Source organism: Loxodonta africana, chromosome 3, assembly GCF_030014295.1.
Source record: "Loxodonta africana isolate mLoxAfr1 chromosome 3, mLoxAfr1.hap2, whole genome shotgun sequence".
Classification (NCBI taxonomy): Eukaryota; Metazoa; Chordata; class Mammalia; order Proboscidea; family Elephantidae; genus Loxodonta; species Loxodonta africana.
In genome coordinates, this window is record NC_087344.1 from 17,076,102 (window position 1) to 17,096,871 (window position 20,770).

At 39.8% G+C, this 20,770-nt stretch overlaps 1 protein-coding gene across 1 annotated transcript; it reads left to right on the forward strand.

The window, feature by feature from the left end:
• Positions 1 to 11,671: 11,671 nt before the first annotated feature.
• Positions 11,672 to 12,511, forward strand: LOC135230508 (olfactory receptor 7G2-like). Its single transcript, XM_064279862.1, has one exon. The coding sequence runs from the start codon at positions 11,672 to 11,674 to the stop codon at positions 12,509 to 12,511; it is 840 nt and encodes a 279-aa protein (XP_064135932.1).
• Positions 12,512 to 20,770: the final 8,259 nt, after the last annotated feature.

Sequence of the window (20,770 nt, forward strand, 5' to 3'; positions counted from 1 at the left end):
TTATGTTTTATAAGTGAGGAAAACAAAATATTCGATGTACACATACAAGACATAAATACTCAGAACAATTATAGTCCATGTTTCTACAATTGGTCATGTGGTTGTAACTGGTGTTTAGAATACCTCCTTTCACCATCCATTCCATATTACCTTTGCCCTTAGCATGCACCTCAGCTAATTGTAGTTCTTTGCCTGGTGTGATGACTCAAACCTTTGTTGCTGGTGGGCCATGTCAGAATTGGGTTGCGGTGGTTTTCCATTGAGTTTAATCACAAGGCATGGTAGTACTAAGAAATACGCCAAAGAATCTCCTGCCTTCCAGGCATTCTCTTCTTTACCTCCATCATGTAATATCAATTCAATTTCCTTTTGGTAATCAGGATCAACCACACCAGGCAGTATGATAACTCCCTTCTTTGCCTGTTGATCCAGAGGAATAAGGAGCCCAAAGTGTCCAGGTGGCATTCTTAACTTCTATCTCAACTGAATTAGTAATGTGTCTCCAGTCCCTTTGAAACTGAGAGCTCTAGACCCTGAAGAGCATAGGGTTGAGGGGACAAGAAGCAAAAATTTTGCAAGTGGGTCATAAGGGGTAACAGTGAATGGTTGTTGTTGTTGTTATTAGGTGCTGTCAAGTTGACTCTGGCACATAGCGACCCTATGTACCACAGAACAAAACACTGCCCGGTCCTGAGCCAGGCTTGTAATAGTTGTTATGCTTGAGTCCATTGTTGCAGCCACTGTGTCAATTCATCTCTTCTAGGGTCTTCCACTTTTCCACTGACCTTATACTTTACCAAACATAATGTCCTTCTCCAGGAACTGATCCTTCCTGACAACATGTCCAAAGTATTTAAGACGCAGTCTCACCATCCTTGCTTCTAAGGAGCATTCCGGTTGTACTTCTTCCAAGACAAATCTGTTTGTTCTTTTGGCAGTCCGTGATATATTCAATACTCTTTTTCAACACCACAATTGAAAGGCGTCATTTCTTCCTCGGTTTTCTTTATTCATTTTCCAGCTTTCACATGCATATGATGCAATTGAAAATACCATGGCTTGGGTCAGGCCCACCTTAATCTTCAAGGTGACATCTTTGCTTTTCAACACTTTAAAGAGGTCCTTTGCAGAAGATTTGCCCAATGCAATGTGTCTTTTGATTTCTTGCCTGCTGCTTCCATGGGTGTTGATTGTGGATCCAAGTACAATGAAATCCTTGACCACTTCAATCTTTTCTTTGTTTATCATGATGTTGTTTATTGGCCCAGTTGTGAGGATTTTTGTTTTCTTTATGTTGAGGTGTAATCCACACTGAAGGCTAAGGTCTTTGATGTTCATTAGTAAGTGCTTCAAGTCCTCTTCACCTTCAGCAAGCAAGGTTGTGTCATCTCCATAACACAGGTTGTTAATGAGTCTTCCTCCAATCCTGATGCTCCATTCTTCTCTGAATAGTCCAGCTTCTAGGATTATTTGCTCAGTACACAAATTGAATAGGTATGTTGAAATGACACAACCCTGACACACCTTTCCTGACTTTAAACCACTCAGCATCCCCTTGTTATGTCCCAACAACTGCCTCTTGATCTATGTATAGGTTCCTCATGAGTACAATTAAGTGTTCTGGAATTTCCATTCTTCGTAATGTTCTCCATAATTTGTTCTGATCCACACAGTCGAATACCTTTGCATAGTCAATAAAACATAGGTAAACATGCTTCTGGTATTCTCTGCTTTCAGCCAGAATCCATCTGGCATCAGCAATGATATCCCTCGATCCATGTCCTCTGCTGAATCTGGCATGGATTTCTGGCAGTTCCCTGAGACATACTGCTGCAGCCACTGTTGAATGATCATCAACAAAATTTTGCTTTCATATGGTATCAACAATGTCATTCTATAATTTCCACATTCAGTTGGATCACCTTTCTTGGGAATAAGCATAAATATGAATTTCTTCCAGTCGTTTGGCCCAGTAGCTCTCTTCCAAATTTCTTGGCATAGACGAGTGAGCATTTCCAGTGCTACATCTGTACGTTGAATCATCTCAGATGATATTCCATCAATTCCTGGAGCCTTGTTTTTCACCAGTGCCTTCAGTGCAGCTTGGGCTTCTTCCTTCAGTGCCATTGGTTCCTGATCATATGCTATCTCTTGAAATGTTTGAACGATGACTCATTTTTTTTTTTTTTTTTGGTGTAATGATTCTGTGTATTCCTTTCATCTTCTTTTGATGCTTCCTGGGTCGTTTAATATTTTCTGCACAGAATCCTTCACTATTACAACTGAAGGCTTGAATTTTTTCTTCAGTTCTTTCAGCTTGAGAAATACCAAGCACATTCTTCCCTTTGGTTTTCTGTCTCCAGCTCTAGTGAATGGTGCTGCTCCCATTTCCACCCCTTGATTCCTGGGCCCAGGTATCTTGGCTATGGGAGAAACAGCACCATATATTGGATGCTAGTTTAGAACCTTTAAAGCCTCCTGGAGATCATTGCCCCAGTCCTGCGAGGTACTGCTACCTAGCTGCAACCATAATTGTGTCTTTAGAAGGCCATGCCATCATTCTATCAAACCAGCTCCTTCAGGATGATGGGAACATGCTAAAACCAGTGAATTCCATGGACATGGGCCCATTGCAGCACTTCAATTGCTGTGAAGTGAGTCCCTTAATCTGAGGTGAGGTTGTATGGGATACCACAACTGTGAATAAGGCATTCTGTAAGTCCATGGATGGTAGTATTGGCAGAAGCATTGTGTTCAGGGAAACATTCATATTCAAAGTGTCTATTCCTGTAGGAACAAAATGCCACACTTCCCATGATGGAAGAGGCCCAATGTAATCAGCCTGCCACCATGTTGCTGGCTGATCACCTTGAGGAGTGGTGCCATATTGGAAATTCAGGGTTGGTCCCTACTGCTAGCAGATAGGGCACTCAGCTGTGGCTGTAGCCAAGTTGGCCTTATGAGTGTTTCTGAACCCATGCATAATCTCCATCCTTGCTATCATGACCACTTTGTTCATAATCCCATTGAGCAATCACAGGCATAGCTGGAAAAGAGGATGACTGGTTTCCACAGACTGCATCGTCCTATCCACTTGATTGTTAAAAATCGTCTGCTGATGTCACACTTTATACTTCACCGTTTGGTGCTAACTGGAATGTCAGCCAGGCCTAGAAGCCAAAATAGGTGGTGGGGTTGTGTGTTTGAGAACATTCAGCATTGCCTTGTAAGACATCTGCCTCAGGCAATGCACCAGGCATAGTGACTCAGACAAAGGCTTTTTAGGCACAGCTGCTTTAATCTCATCAGGTGGAGTGGAAGTGGGTTCTACCGAGGAGTGTGGCTTAGCAAATAAAAATGGAATAATCTCTTCAGATGGGAATGAGAGGGCAGGTTCTGTTGGTAGGAGTGGCTTAATGGAATTTAGGGGTTTGGTGTCCCCAGCTTCCTGATTAGCTGCCTATATGTTTCCATATACAACAAATTTGTCTTGGAAGAAGTGCAACCAGAATGCTCCTTGGAAGCAAGGAGGGCAAAGTACGTTTCACATACTGTGGACATGTTATCAAGAGGGATCGATCCCTGGAGAAGGACATCATGCTTGGTAAAGTAAAGGGTCGATGAAAAAGAGGAGGACCCTCAATGAGATGGACTGACACAATGGCTGCAACAATGGGCTCAAGCATAACGATTGTGAGAGTGGTGCAGGACCAGGCAGTGTCTTGGTCTGTTGTACATAGGGTCATTATGAGTTGGGATCGACTTGATGGCACCTAGAAACATATCCCCATCCCAAGTTTCATGATCCCATTTCTTCCCAATCAATGCCCTCACTTTAACTGCAGACACCACTGAAGATTGGGAATTCAGTTGGCACTGTAATTCAGCCACTCTGGGTTTGTTTTTTCGCAACATCAGGTCTGTTACTACAAGAAATCAGGCTTTCTTTCAAGGCACAAGTGGAAATATTTATGTTGTTTATGTGGCACTTGAGTTGTGACTCTGAAGCCCTGAGCTCATCTCTTTCCTTCATCACTTTGTCTAGGGAATGTAGGACCAAGCAACCTGCTTCCTTATACTTCCCATTATTACAAAACTTAGAAAAGTGTCAAAAGTGATCACCCAGAGCCTCGCCTTTACCAATAGGTGATCGAAATATTTCCTTTGCCACCTGACACCACTGTGATGGTTAAGATAGTGTGTCAACTTGGGTGGGCCATGATTCTCAGTGTTTTGGCAGCTGTGTAATGTTGTGATCACTTTCCTGTTGAAATTTGATATATGATTACCCCCATGATAGAATCTGTTGAGTGGTAGCAGTGGAGGTGGGGCCTGTGGTAGCTCACCGCTTCCTCACCTTCATCTCTCTACCTTCTGCTGGCTACTTCCTTTTTCCTGCTCACCTTGCAAAAGTTGTTGACTTGTTCTAGACCCAACAGCTGTTTCTTGTCTGAATTCTTGTTCTTGGGACTTGAGCTAGCAGCTTACCTGCCTATCCTAGGATTTGTCCATCATTATGGCCTGCGAGCAAGAGTCCTGCTCCCTGACCTGCTTCTTTTGGTTTCTCCAGCCCCTGCTGCTGACTCAGGAGACACTTATGGTCTTGTCTGCTGACCTTGGGGATTCCTTGACCGTCACGACTTGTGAGCAGGATCCATGTCCTCCAACCTGCTCATCTTGGGCTCACCAGCTTCCGCGGCTCTGTGAATTGGGAAAGGACTCTATCCCGATCCATGGACTTGGGAAGTTCTAACCCCTGCAATTGTATGAGCTGTTTCCTTAATATAAATCTCTCGGTCTATATTTATACACATTACTGGTTTTGCTTCTCTAGAGAACCCAGCCTAAAACAACCGTGGATTGGCAGTGCCCACTTCATTACTGGAAGCAGTCATTAACGTCTTTAATACTAACCAGACTTGAAAACCAATTTGGAAAACTCATCCTTACAGTTTTGTTTCTCTAGAACCACTCTCGGTACCAAAAGTCTTAGGCTAGGGTCTCTAGAGAAGCAAGACCAGTAAGTGTATAAATATATACATAGAGAGATGTTCATATTAAGGAAACGGCTCACATGGTTGTAGAAGCTGGAACATTGTCCCAAGCGGTGAGTCAGGTTGGAGGCTTCTTCTGATTCACATAGCTTCAGGGGATGGTGAATCCACGATCAGCAAGTCAGGTGGTAGGGCTCTGGCTCACAGGCTGATGAATCCCAAGATCAGCAGGCAAGACAACACATAAGACTCTAGCTCAAGTTCTAAGGGCCAAAGTTCAGAGGAACAGGCACCAGCTGCAGAATCCAAAACAAGGACAAGCCCACGAGCCTTGCCAAAAAGTCCACATATATTGCATGCAGGCCACACTCCCAAGGAAACTTCCCCTTCAACTGATTGGCTACTCACAGCAGATTTATCTTGGAGGTGGTCACATTATATCAAATCTCATCATGGAGATGATCACATCATTATAGAACTGCCAGACTACATTATAACTGCCAAACCAATGAGAATTATGGCCCAGCCAAGTTGACACACAATCTTAATGACCACAGTGTCTTCCAATTTGAGAGGCTCATCTTCCAGCACTATATCAATCTCCCACTGCTATTCATATGCGTTTTAGTGGTCAGTTTTTTTAGAAGTAGACCCCAAGTTGTTCCTCTTATTCTGTCTTAGTCTCGAAGCTCTGCTGAAACCTGTCCAGAATTGATGACCCTGCTGGTATTTGAAATACTGGTAGCATAGCTTCCAGCATCACAATAACATACAAGCCACCACACTGTGACAAACTGACAGATGAGGAGTGGATATTGAAGTTAACTTCTATAAAATTTGGAAACGTTGATATTGAAATATTAAAAAGGAGGTTAAATACCTCTTATACGCTCAATTGTGTTTGATTACAGAGGCTAGATTAGAAACTGCTGGATATTAGATGCAGGAAAAGGATCCATGTGCCATCAAAGAATTAGCTCTCAGCATCTCCCTTTTTAGGGTTCATCTATTATATTATTGCTCTTATTTGTATAGAATACACATCCTCACACAATAAAGTATATATTTTTAGCCTAAACATGGTGTCAATTTTCCTAATCTTGTTTTTAGATTATGGGCACCTTTGAATATAAAGAGAGAAGACTAATACAATTACAGAAGGGTGGTATGTCCATGTGTACAAGGCACTGGAAATGAGTATGAGCAGAATGAGATGAGGCAAAGAAGATGGCATATGCCTGGGCTCTTAGGATAATGGAATCATTCAATATAAATTTTTCCTTCTCTTAGGCTTGCTGCTTAAGGGAACAGAATGACAGCAAAAGAGTTTGACTAATGAGGAGCTTTGGGTATTGAAACCCCAAGGGGCACGGAGACATCAAAGAGTCTGCCTGTGACCACCCACTCAATAACCTTGCCCAGGTCAAGAGGCAGCACACCTGAGCCTTGTCTCTATCACTTCCCATAGGATCCTGGTCCTTCTTTGTTTTCTGTGCTCCATGAGTCCAGAGCCTCCATTTTTATCATTCAGCCTTCAGGGGAGAATCGAATGTCATTTCTTAATGCTGGCACTCAGGTAATCTGAAGTCCCCAGTTTATCTTTTGCAAATAGGGAGATGTCTTTGTTTTCAAGTCCATCTGGGGCAGCTGTGAGGTGAGTACATGCAGAAGATGAGCAGAATGGAGTTACTTGTGTGATGCCTGCCAATTGTCCATGATCTTCTTGACATGTTTCCTTGTACTTTTGCACGAATACTTGAGCTTCTCTCATTCTGCTAATCACCTACTCTGAATCTAAATTTCCAGGGAATTTTTCCGTGTTAAATAGAAATATGCCCTTGCTCAATTTTCTAGAATTCTTTAAACAATTTTTGTATTTCTTTGGCAAGGGGCATGTGTGTTCATTCAGCTTGTCCTTACCTGGTTCTTGATACACCTTTTTAAGGGAGATCTTTGACCTGGCTATGAGCACTAGCAGTGAGGAAGTGGAGAACCAGTCTGACTCCACAGGCTACATACCTGTATCTATCAGTGTCTCTTTATTAACCTAGGAGATATTTTAAGACAGATTAGCTCAGGGTAATAGGACAAATAGTCAAATATCGATGCTTTCAGAATTAATAAATATTGACATTTTGCCATAACAGTTCTATTCTTAAAGTAACAAAATAGTAAACACAAAGATGATAAACCCTTTTTATTCCGCTCCATTCCCATCCTTTACGTGTGTGTGTGTGTGCCCAATGAAAATGCCCATCACCTGGAGAAGGGATAAATAAGTTCTGATGTAACAACAGAGTGAAATTCCTTAAAGTAGTTAAAGTTAATGAACCAGACTGAGCTGTAATAAGACTGATAAGGTTAAATGCATTATTTTCAGAGACCAATTGTAAAATGACACCCACGGTACATAAGGTATTAAAATGTAAAACAATAGCATTGTTTATTGATTGAATTAGAGTGAAAGTAATGAAAACATAGGAGAATAATACATACCAAGTTCATTGTTGTGGTTCAGGTGGAGAGAAAAAGACAGATGTGTGAAAAAATAAAGGGGGAGGTATTCAAATAAATATGTATCTTTTCTTAAAAAATACTGAATACATCACAAAATAACTAAAAATAACTCATAGAATAAAGGATTTAAGCTCATACAAAAAGGGAAAGAATCATAATTTTAAAAAGTACATAATGCAAGTATGGTGATATATTTTAGTTCGATGGTGCTGAGTGGTGGGTAATTAGGCCTTTGTTGTTTTCTCTGTAGTTTTCAGTGTGCTTGAAATATTTCAATTTAAAGAAGAATAATTTATGTCTGTGTAATTTTAAAACTTATTTCAATTTTCCCATACTATAGATGTCTTTTATAGATGTCTTGTTAGAGAAATTAACTTCTGTTTTTTAAGTTTTCATTCTTTGTCATGGTACATCTAGGTCTAATTTATTCATTTAAATTGCTAGATATTTCATCCTATGTCCACGCCAAATGAACATTGATATCTCATTAACCTGTTGCCATCGAGTTGATTCCAACTCATAGCAACCCTAGAGGACAGAGTAGAACTGCCCTAAGGGGTTTCCAAGGCTGAAATCTTTCCAGAAGCAGACTTCCTCATCTTTCTCCTGCAGGGTGGCTGGTGGGTTTGAACAGCCGACTTTTGATTAGCAGCCAAACACTTAAACACTGCCACCAGACCAGGGCTTCTTTTCCATTGATATCAGTGATGTTCATTTGGCTTGTTCTCTCCTCCTGCTTCTCTAGATGAACAAGATTCCCTGTAGAGTTTTGGCACATTTTTCTTCCCTAAAATTTGTCGTTTTCACATTAGGAATGTTCTAACTATGAGTCGGAATTGACTCGACGGCACTGGGTTTGGTTTTGGTTCTTTTAACTTTCATTGATCCTCTTTCCTCTGGCCCCGCCTGTCACTTCCCTTCTGTAATGAATAATGCCAAGCTGTGCCCATGCAGAACAAATCACAACAGGAAATATCGAGAGGGTGTGATATGTTGAACACTGTGCTTGATGATTTTTTCTATTCATTTCTCATTTTTACAATATCCCTATACTGTTCCACGATAGGTCCCATTATACAAAGGAGAAATCTGAGGTTTCTGAACAGTTATAAAAGTTTCTACATTCACAAAGCAAGTGCTAGAGTTGGGAATAAACTCAGGGGTGTTTGATTCCAAACCTTCCAGCAAATGACTGATTTTGTTAGGGTTGCTTGTTGTATAACCCCATGCTTAGGGCCCCAGGTTTCCTTGTTGGTGAAGCAGTATTTGTCAAGGGGCATTTACTCTGAGCATAAACATCCTAATGAGCTGTTCACTTGTGGGATTCCTTTAGAGACCATTTCTGAATCATTGGTTCATGAGAATAAAGGGGAAACACATAAATGTGCTCAGGACTTATACAATCAATTCTTGCTTTTTTTTGAGAATCCAGTGATCATATTCTCAGGGACCTCATCTTAACACAGGAAATGGGAGTGTCCTGGAGTTGATCCTGGCACACAACCTTGGGATTCCCATAGGAGCCAGTTCCCAAGGCTGCCAGACTCAGGCTTTGATGGGCTTAACCGGAAACAAAAGAAAGGAGGATATGGCTTTTCATGATTGATTCTCAAGAGTTCTTTTTCTAACATTATCTGCTAATTATACAATGGAGACAATGAGTCAAACTATGAAAGGAATAGGAAATGCATCAAGATCCTGAGTAGAGAAGAATAAATTATTTCCATAATCTGCCACAAAAAGGTAGGAAGGAAGGGAGGGGCAGATTTCAATAAGATACCTAAGGAAAGGAAATGTAATCTATTAATGAAGATTAGTTATGGCTCTCCAAATTTAAAACGGTATGGTGTTTTTTTCTATTGCTTTTCATGCACAAACATAAGTAGTAGTTAAACAGAACTTCCTACTTTGCCCTGTGTGATATGCATAAGATAAGGAATTTCTAAAAATAAGGTCTTATTAGCTCGTTCAATTGAAATGATCATCTTAAATAATAAGTACTTCATACCTTAACTGATAAGTACCTCATACACTCACCAGATGCGAAGATCCCTACTAGACAATTTGTTTTGATTAAATGTTTAAGTCTCAAAGCTATAAAGGCATTTGAGGTGTATAGGTATACTTCAGAAGCCCCAGTGGCATAGTGGTTAACTGCTATGGCTGTTAACCAAAAGGTTGGCAGTTCTAATCTGCCAGGCACTCCTTGGAAACTCTAGGGGGCAGTGCTACTCTGTCCTATAGAATCACTTTGAGTCAAAATCTACTTGACAGCAGTGGGTTTTTTTTTTTTTTTTCCTTAGGTGTACTTTTTTGCTTAAGTTCCTTTTTCCATTTAAGGCTGACTTGGCAAATTTCTACTCCCCCTGTTCCTACTACTGTAGGTACATGCCTGACAGGATACCTGTGTTGTCAGATTGTGCCTTTCCTACCCTAAAATTTTACTTAGGACACACCAACAAATTATTTCTCTTTTCTTCAGTGATTTAAAGACCCCATGCATTTCATTCTTCCTCTCATTCCTCTGTTTTAGGGGAAAAAAAATGTTCTGCGTATAATCTCAGGTATTGGGAGAAAAAAGAATCTTATTGCCATAATAGCCACAATAGCTTGAGATTTAGGGAGCATATTCCAATACTGACCTCAAGTCCTGAGGGTGGGTCCTGCTTTGGTAATGTCACCTGCTAGATACTACCTATGAGGTCAGAGGGTAGGTGACTTTGAAGACCAGGGAAAGCACTTGGTGTTGGACTCACATGGAATTTTTCAAGAGGCAAGTGATGGAATCTGTTGACCCTTCCAGTGCCTGATCCTGTCCTACTCAGGGGTCGTATCACACGGTGGTAAGAGGTCCACTCTGATCTGGCAATCTAAGTTCAAATTCTTTCACCAGTTCTTATGAGATCATGTATTATGTATTCATAACTTAACCTCACGTTATGTACTTGAGATCACGGGTAAAATGAAGGATGATAGAAGCACCCAAGTCATGGATCTGTAGGGAGAATAAAATTAATTCAGATAAGTACTGAGAATTCTGTATGCCAATACTCAGAGCTCTGTGTTAGTGTTATTGTTGTAGAAGTTCATAATAGTTATTGTATTTGTTACTATGATATCTGCTAATTGGACCAAAAAACAAATCAGTTGCCATGGAGTCAATTCAAACTTGTGGTGACTCCACGTGTGTCACAGTAAAACTGTGCTCCATAGGGTTTTCAATGGCTGGGTTTTCAGAAGTAGATCACCAGGCCTTTCTTCTGAGATGCCACTGGGTAGACTTGAACCTCCAACATTTTCCTTAGCTGCTTAACCTCCTGTGCCAAGCAAGGACTCCTGCTAACACTGCTATTTAGTTAGAACAATTAGGCAAGAGTTTTGTGATAAGGATCCAAAGAATGGAATGTTGAAAAGAAAGTAGTGAATTCAAAAGACAAATTGTGAAGACCCACTGAAAATGGTCTGAGTCATGGACTTGAAATCCCAGTCTACTTTGTAGTGCACTGATGAGCCAGATGATTTCTTCCTCAGGAAGTATACCAGGTCTGCAGAATATTGGTCCCCAATGTGTGGTTTCCAGCTGAGCAGCAGCAGCATTTGGGAATTTGTTGGAAAGGCACAATTTTGGAGCCCTAATGCCCAGTCTTCTGAATCTGATACTCTGAGGGCGATGCCCAGCAGTCTGTATTTTAGCAGTTCATCCAGCTGACTCTGATGCAAGAAAGTTTGAGGACCACTGCTCTAAAATATATATTTAATACCATACAATTTTGGTTTTCCTGCTAATTTGCAGAGTTCAGAAAATTCTTAAGAAAAAATATGTGCCATTTGATATTATATTCATGTTAACTGACGAATGTGGAAAAAGTAGGTACTTAAACGTATTTGGAAAGATGTGGTAGAGGAGGTGAAAGGAGGACAGGGAGAAATGAGTGTGTAGGAAGAAAGAGAACAGAGAGGGAAGGAGAGAGAAAAGGATAGAGGAGAAAGAGGAGGAGAGGAGAGAGAGAGACAGACACAGAGAGCGAGAACCACAGGAAAAATTTATAATATTAATTTTATTTCACAATACAGATTAGAGTGTTTCTGTAAAATAAGGGATCTTTGTACATCTGTTATATGTCTCAATTCTATTCATTCCGTCAGAATCATCAACAAACATGGAATCAGAAAACCAAACAGGCTTAGCAGAATTCCTCCCCCTGGGCCTCTCAGAGAATCCAGAACTGCAGCCCCTTCTCTTTGGAATGTTCCTGACCTTATACCTGATCACTGTGGCTGGGAACCTGCTCATCATCCTGACCATCAGTTCAGACTCCCACCTCCACACCCCCATGTACTTCTTCCTCTCCAACCTGTCCTTCAGTGACATCTGTTTCAGCACCACTACGGTCCCCAAGATGCTGGTGAACATTCAGACTCAGAGCAAATCCATCAGTTACACAGGCTGCCTCACCCAGATCTGCTTTGTCCTTGTTTCTGCTGGTTTGGAAAATTGTCTCCTTGCAGCAATGGCCTATGACCGTTATGTGGCCATTTGTCACCCACTAAGGTTTTTTTTAAGGTATAGAATCATCATGAACCCCCACCTCTGTGGCCTGCTGATTCTACTCTCCTTGCTCATTAGCATCATGAGTGCCCTGCTCCACAGTCTGATGGTGCTGCATCTGTCCTTCTGCATAGACCTGGAAATCCCCCAGTTTTTCTGTGAACTTCCTCAGGTCCTCAAGCTTGCCTGTTCTGATACCCTCTTTAATAACATCCTGCAATATTTTATGACTAGTATTTTGGGTGGTGGGCTCTTCCTTGGGATTATTTTCTCCTACATGCAAATTGTCTCCTCCCTCCTGAAAATGCCATCAATAGGTGGGATGTACAAAGCTTTTTCTCCCTGTGGATCTCCCCTCTCAGTTGTTTCCTTGTCCTACGGGACAGGTTGGGGGCGTATCTTAGCTCTGCGGCTACTCTGCCCTCTAGGAAGAGTGCAATTGCATCAGTGATGTACACGGTGGTCACACCCACGCTGAACCCCTTCATCTACAGTCTGAGGAACAAGGACATAATGGGCGCTTTGAGGAAACTCATCTCTAGAATATCTTCTTTTCATTAATGCATCACATGCTTTGGGCTTAAGCTGTTGGAATATGCTTGAGTGAAATAAATAATACTGATTCAGAGAACCTGATTAAGTTCTTTGAATAGTAGGAGTTCAGAAATTATAATGGTTAAGGGTGAAAATTTGGAGTCAGAACACTTTGGTTTGAATTCTACCTCTTCTCTGTAATAGCTGTGTGAACTTTTATATTTATTTCAGCTTTCTAAGTTCAGTTGAAAGGTCCCTAGGTGGTACAAATGGTTTGCACTCAACTCCTAAATGCTGGTGGTTCAAATCTACTCAGAGATACCATAGAAGAAAAGTTCTGGCAATCTGCTTCTTTAAAGTTTAAAGCCAAGGAAACCTTATGGAGTGGCTCTACTCTGCAACCCATGGGGTCGCCATGAGTTAGAATCAACTCGAGGGCAGCTGACAGCAACCATAAGCTCAGTTTACTCATCTATACATTTGGCATAATTATATTCATTCACTTTTTTCCATTTAGATTTGAGATACTTCAACTCTAAGAGTGAGGATACTTTCAGGTATACTGAGGGAAAAGTCTAAACTCACATAGCACCAAATATAAAAACAAAGATTTCAGAGGTAGGGTAGGTCCAGAGCCTCCAGAACCACAGGGTTACATTTCACAGCTCCATATGCTGGTTTTTTCCTAAAGCTGTTCCTGTGATGGTCATCAATGGCTGCAGCAGCACAGTGGTCATTTAAGATACAATAACCAGGGATGGAAAACTGACTTCTCCTTATTCAGTCTCAGTATTTGAGAAATAACCTTTTCAAGGAGTCATCCGGAACACACTCTATGTCATCACCCTGAGTTGGGGCATATGCCCCTTCTAAAACTAATTGCAGGTAAGAGGAATTTCATTACCTTGAAAGGATTAAATGACTGTTCTGATTAGAAAAGTCTGAGGTGGGATCAAGTGCTACAACAATTACAAGTGTTTAGTACAATGCCTGCCACCTAATAAGTTACTCAAGGAATATACTAGATGAATGTGAGCCAGCACAATTTATTTCCAAGGGTAGCACTCTCTCCTTTTTCAATTCCTTCTGCTTTCACACGTTTGGGCACTTGTGTTAGTCATTATCCTAGCTTATTAATTTAAATATTTATCAGCAGTTAATACTTATGTTGTAGGCAAAGCCACATTTGGAAATACTTCACTGAATATTTATTTGTCCTGCTGTCTTCTTTTTGTTACATTGAAAGAACAACTTTGGATTTTCATTTTCCAGTGACTTAATTTTAAAGGGTTGGATTGATCTATTTTTTCCCTTTTGGACTGTGTGTGTTACATCTCATTCAAGAACTGATCAACTCCTCCAATCTAATAAAGATATTTTCTTATATGGTTCATAAACATTAAATTGTTTTTTCTTTTGTGTTTAAAAGATGCTGGAACAATTTTTGAATATGGTGTGATGGAGAATCCAATTTCATTTTATTTCCCTATAGATAAACAATGATTTCAGCAGAATTTTCTGAATGATACCATCCATGAAGCCATGGTGGTGCAGTGGTTAAGAGCTCTGTTGCTAACCAAAGGGTTGGCAGCTCAAATCCACCAGCTGCTTCTTGAAAACGCTATGGGGTGGTTCTATTCTGTTGTGTAGTGTTGGTATGAGTCAAAATTGATGATGGCAATGGGTTCGATTTTTTGTTTTTATTCCCTGAAATGCTACATTTTATAAATAAAATGACTGATTCCTCCTCTGTACTTAATAATTCTTCATATAAATGAAGATATTCTTAGTTCTATTTTCCTGTCATATACTAGAACCGTGCCATTTTAGATATTATACCTCCAGACAGTAAGGCAAATACTTTCCATTGCTCTCATTCGCCATCAGGGTAAGTATTGTTTGTCCATTGTTCTTGCATAGAATTTTTAAACACTGGAATTTTTCTTTCTTGTGCTAACCTGGTCTGGTTTGGACGCTAAGTTTGTGCTGCCCTTATAAAATAAGATAAAGAATATCTCTTCACTTATATTTTCTGAAATCCTTCCTTTAATCTTGAAATTAGCTCCAATGAGTGCTTGGAAGAGCTTGCCTGTAAAACTGTATATCTCAGGTTGTGTTTCATGACAAATTATATTATTGAGGATTTTAATTTATTTAAAGTATTCATGGCTACTTGCTTTCTATTTCTACTTGAGAGAAGCGTGGCCTCTTGGATTTAACCAAGACCAACACTTCCACTTGTGCATAGAGTTCAATCTTTCTTGCTTACTTTAGGACATAACTCTGGTAATTCTCCCATGTCTCACTTGCATCACCAGGGTCTCCCTTTGATTTGTTCATTTTCAATAGCATCCAATATATTTGAGTTCCTCAAATCTTAAAAAACAAACAAACAAAAAAACCTCTATGGACCCCCTCATCTTGCCCTAGCAGTATCTTCATTTATCTCCTTCCTTTACCATAAAACTCTTCAAAAGACATGTCTCCACTCATTCTTTTCAATTTTTCTCCTTCCATTTACTCCTGAGGTCAATACAATCAGGCCTTTTCCCCAACAATTCATGGAGGGTGCTCTTGAAGACCCACCAGCATTATCTACCTTATTAAGTCCAGTCCAGCCCAATCCAGGTCAGTTAATTTTCTGTCTCTCTCTTACTTGATTTGTCAACCACATTGACTTAGTTTATTACCTACAGAAACACTTTCTTCACTTGGATTTCAACACCATACATTATTTTGGTTTCACTCCTACCTCACTAGCTACTATTTCTCAGTCTCCTTTAATGTGTTTTCTAATCTTGAAACACTGCAGGGTCTCCTGTTTCAGTCCTCAGACCTCTTCTTCTCCAGCTAACTTCACTCCTTTGTGATAGCATCCAGACTCATTGATTTAAAAGTCATCTGAAAACAAATGAGCCCCAAATTAATATTTAGAGAGGAATTCTCCTCTGAATCCCAGACTTGTATATCCAACTTTCCACTTGCTATTCCTCAGTATACCTTGCTCCCAGCCTTCTTGTTGTTATTTTTGTTGTTAGGTGCCGTCTTCTTGGTTCTGACTCATAGTAACACTATGTACAACAAAACAAAACACTGCCCAATCCTGTACCATCCTCACAATCATTGTTATGTTTGAGCCCATTTTTACAGCCATGCTGTCAATCCATGTTGTTGAGGGTCTTCTTTTTCACTGACCCTCTACTTTACCAAGCATGATGTCTTTGTCTGGGGACTGACCCTCCTGATAGCATGTCCAAAGTATGTGAGATGAAGTCTTGCCATCCTGGCTTCTAAGGAGCATCCTCTCTGTACTTCTTCCAAGACAGTTTTTTTTTTGGCAATTCTTCTGTCAGTCCATGGTATATTCAATATTCTTTGCCAACAGCAAAACTCAAAGGTATCAGATCTTCTTAGTCTTCCTCATTCATTGTCCAAGTTTCACACACATATAAGGCAATTGAAAGCACCATGGCTTGGGTCCCATGCACCTTAGTCCTAAAAATGGCATCTTGCTTTTTTTTTTTTTAAACAATTGAAAGATCTGTTTTGTAGAAAAGGTGGTAATGCAATAACTCGTTTGATTTCTTGACTTTTGCTTTCATGGGCATTGATTATGGATCCAAATAAAATGAAATCTTTGATAACTTCAATCTTATCTCCATTTATGACAATATTGCTTATTGATCCAGTTGTGAGGATTTTTGTTTTCTTTATGTTGAGAAGTAATCCATACTGAAGGCCTTCTCCTATCATTTTCGTCAGTAAGTTCTTCAAATCCTCTTAGCTTTCAGCAAACAAGGTTGCACCATCTGCATATCACGGGTTGTTAATGAGTCTTCCTCCAAACCTGATGCTGCATTCTTCTTCATATAATCTGGCTTTGCTAATTACTTGCTCATCATACAGTCTTACCTATCTCAAAAAAAAAAAACGAAAACAAACAAGAAAACCAAAACCAAAACAAAATCATTTACTGTCAAGTTGATTCCAACTTAGGGCAACCCCATGTGTGAAGTAGAACTGTCTTCCATAGAGTTTTCAGTAGCACTGATGTTTTGGAAGTACATCACCAGGCCATGCATCTAAGATTCCTCTGGGTGGATTTGAACCACCAGGGCTTTTGTTAGTAGCTGAGCATGTAAACTTTTGCACCACACAGTGACCTTACCTATCACAGTGAATGACAGCTCTATTCTTTCAGGTGTTAAGTAGTTTTCTCTCATTGAGCACCATCTTTGATTCTTCTATTCCTCTTATAACCTGTGTCCAACCTTTCAGAAAACTCAGTTATCTATACTGATTAAATATATCCAGAATTCAGGCAAATCTCACCACCTGCATTGTTATCACCCTGATCCAAGCCACTATCATTTTAGGATTTTTACAAAAGCACTTTCTGTGACCTCCCTGCAACTGCTCTTGCCATCATCAGGAGGCTGTTTGTCTAATATACTCACACTACGTCTTTGATCTCATGTTTCTATTTTCCCCATCATTCGTTCTATTATAGTCCTGCTGGTCTCCATATGTTGATCATTGCTTTTGTTGGCTCCCTGTTTTTGTTTTACAATGATTTTCATTCCTGGCTGTTTAAATCGTAATTTGCAGAATGATGGTGAGGTTTTTTTTTTTTTTCTGCCTGTCTCTTTCCATCTGTGTGTGCACTCTCTCTTCTCTAAGATGCTCCCACTGCACCTTGTTGTATTTTATCTATTATTTCATGTGTTTGAAGTGATAGTGTTAGCATGGCAAAGGGTGACTTTAAAATGCCATTTGTTTTTTTCAAAAGGCCTGTCGAGAAAACCATAGATTAACAAAGTTCATATGGAAACAGTTAACATGTGGTAAAATAAATTGATCAATATATGAAAATATTGAATTCATTTAAAGATGAAAGGTTTACAGACTTCCTGGAATGACAGTGATTGGAGAAACTTGGAGACTATGGCTCCCAGACACCTTTTAGCTCAGTAATGAAGTCACTCCTGAGCTTCACCCTTCAGCCAAAGATTAGACAGGTCCATAAAACAGAATGAGACTAAAGGGCACACGCAACAGCCCATAAGCAAGGACTAGGAAAAAAAAAAAAAAAAGAGTGTGCCATTAAATGCAGTTAGCTCACACCAAAGTGACTGACATGTTGATGGGGAACAGTAGTAAAGGCTCAACCTAAGGAGGTACGTCAGGACAGCACTGGGACATTACTTATAGAGTGCAAGATCTTACAATATTTAAATAAAAGACAATTTGAGATTTAAAAAAAGACAAAAGGTTTTTAAGTGAATATTAACTTGGAGCACCATTTTCGCCCATAAAATAATGGCTGTCATTTACTTAAATTTACTGAGTACAGATAAACCTCCAAACTAGTCCTAGCCAGTGACACTGTGATTTCTCACAACTCTGTTAAAAATGAAGAACCATAGTTTCAATTCATAGTCCCTGAATGAAAAGAGAGATATACATTGAAACAATACGAAAATCAAAACAGGAAGTAACAGTTCTGTCTATACTGTTTGCAGCCAGAATTGACCACAAAGAATAGATTAGAATCTGCTTTATGAAACATGCAGAATGAAGATTAAGGTTCAGGAAACATTCAATGACACTTAGATAAATTCCTAGGTATTTACATTTTTACATATTTTAGCTATTATAAATATAATATGTTCACCTATATAAACTATATTTTTACACCTTAAATTGGAATCAGACTTCCTAACATCATTGATGAGATAGACATGCTTTCAGTTGTACGGAAAAAGGGAAGATTGATGTGCAAGGTGTGTGAATTGGAGATGAGCAGGAAGAGATGAAGAAAAGTAAATGGCAGTCACCTGGCCTCTAAGGGTCAGGAAATCAGCCTTCCTGAATTCCCATTTATTATTGCCTTGGTCAGGGAGCCCTGGTTGTAAAGCTATTAAACACTCGGCTGCTGACCAAAAAGCTGGAGGTTTAAGCCCACCATCCACTCTGCAGGAGAAAGACGTGGCAGTCTGCTTAGGGCAGTTCTACTCTGTACTAAAGGGTCACTAGGAGTCAGAATGGACTCGATGGCAGTGGATTTGGTTGGCTTGGATTGTCTTGGTCTATCAGAATTTGCACTGCCCTGGGATCAGAGTGACAACAAAAGTGATTAACGGAGCTTTGGATATTGAGCCGCCAGGGACACAGAGGTTGCAAATAGTCTTCCAGTGACAACTTCACTCAAAAGTCCTTCTCTAGCCAAGGAACAGTGCACCTGAAACTCCGCCCACAGATGGTCTTCATGCCCAGGAGCCTGGTGCCTCCTTTGGTCCCTCTGCCTTCCCTGAGTACAGATCTTCTGGCTACAGCATCCAACATCCAGGGCAGATGTCAAGCATCATTCCTAGTGATGCCAGCCAGGTAACCTAAATCCCTTAGTTAATGTTTGGAAATTAGGACGGGTGTTTCCTTATAGCGTCATCCAGGAGAAACTGTGAAGAGAGTACATGCATGAAATGATTAGAGTCAACTCACCCATGGACTCCTGCCTAACCGTCTCCCATCTTTCTGACATATTTCCTCATATCTTTGCAGCAATATCAAGCAGTATTCATTCAGCTACTCTCTCACTCTGCCTCTACAATGGCAAGGATCATTTTCTTCTGGAGCAGAAATTTGCCCTTCTCAAATATGACTGCTAGAAAATTCCTTGTTGTTTACTTGTATTCTTGTGCTGCTGGTGAGGAGGAGAGTTGGTGAGCTTCACTTTATCTTCCTATAACTGGTTTTTGATATACCATCTTTGGGAAAGTTTGGGTATTATACTTTGTGCCAGGCTCTGAGGCTCCAGGGAAGCAATTGGAGAGAGAGACTTGGGTACCTCACTAATTTGTCTGTTTCTCTGTATAAAATTACCAAATATTTAAAATTAGAACAGTATAGACAGTGTAATGAAAAAAAAAAAAAGACCACCTCTTACACATTTCCAGAATTGACAGTTGTTGATGTTCTGCTGTAGCAACTTCAAGTATTCTTTTTAAAGTGGCAAAATAATATGTATACAGGAAGCATACCTTTCGTAATCCTTTCTGTTGTTCTCTTTCCGTTCCAGAAGCAGCATTCATAGTTTTATATTTTATATGTACATATCTGTCTATCTGTTTATATGTATATACATGTTGTTGTTAGGTGCCTTTGAGTCAGTTTCAACTCATAGCAATGCTATGTATGACAGAATGAAACACCGCCCAGTCCTGCACCATCTTCACAATGATTGTTATGCTTGAGCCCATCGTTGGAGCCACTGTGTCAGTCCATCTCATTGAGGGTCTTTCTCTCTTTTGCTGACCCTCTGCTCTACAAAGCCTGATGTCCTTCTCCAAGCCTGATCTCCCCTGATAACGTGGATGTGAGCCAAGCCTCGCCATCCTTGCTTCTAAGGAGCATCCTGGTGGATAGACTGCTAGGAAGCAATAACTACAATAACTATCAGTGAGGAAACGAAGAAAAAAGTTGTGGTGTAATAACATAGTGAAATACCTACTCTATTGTACTTAAAAAGATTAAGCAGAATTAAATGTATCAGCATTAATTTAAAACAAAACATTAAGACAGCCAACTGTAAAATGACATATTCAGTCTGATTCCGTTTATACAAAGCATTTAAAAATGCAAACAATGCAATTTTGTGGTGAATAATATTAAATATAGTAAAAAGAGTAGAGAAACAATGCCAAGTAAGTTAATGTAGTGCTTAGCGCTGAGGAAGGAAAAGAATCAATATTGTGTAAAATACATGATGTGGGGAATCTCAAATATGCATACATTATTTTCTTGCAATAAAAATATCTAAAGCAAGGGTGGTGAAGTGTGTGAATTGATAGTGTTGACTGGTGGGTACCCAACCCTTCATTGTTATTCTCTGTACTTTTCATTATTCTTGAAGTATCCATAATACAAAAATACCTTCTTAGGTTTAAAAAAAATCAAAGTTTTTTCAAGTTGTAAGTAGAATTCTTCTCATACATTTTTTTTTCTTTGCTAGGTTTTCATTATTTGTGTTGATGCATCTAGACCTAATTTATTTGTTTACATTGCTATATATTTCTTCAGCTGTCCATGCCAAATGAATATTGATATCATTGATGTTCATTTAGAGTGTTTCCTTCTTCTGCTTCTCTACGTGAAAAAGATTCCCAGTAGGCATTTT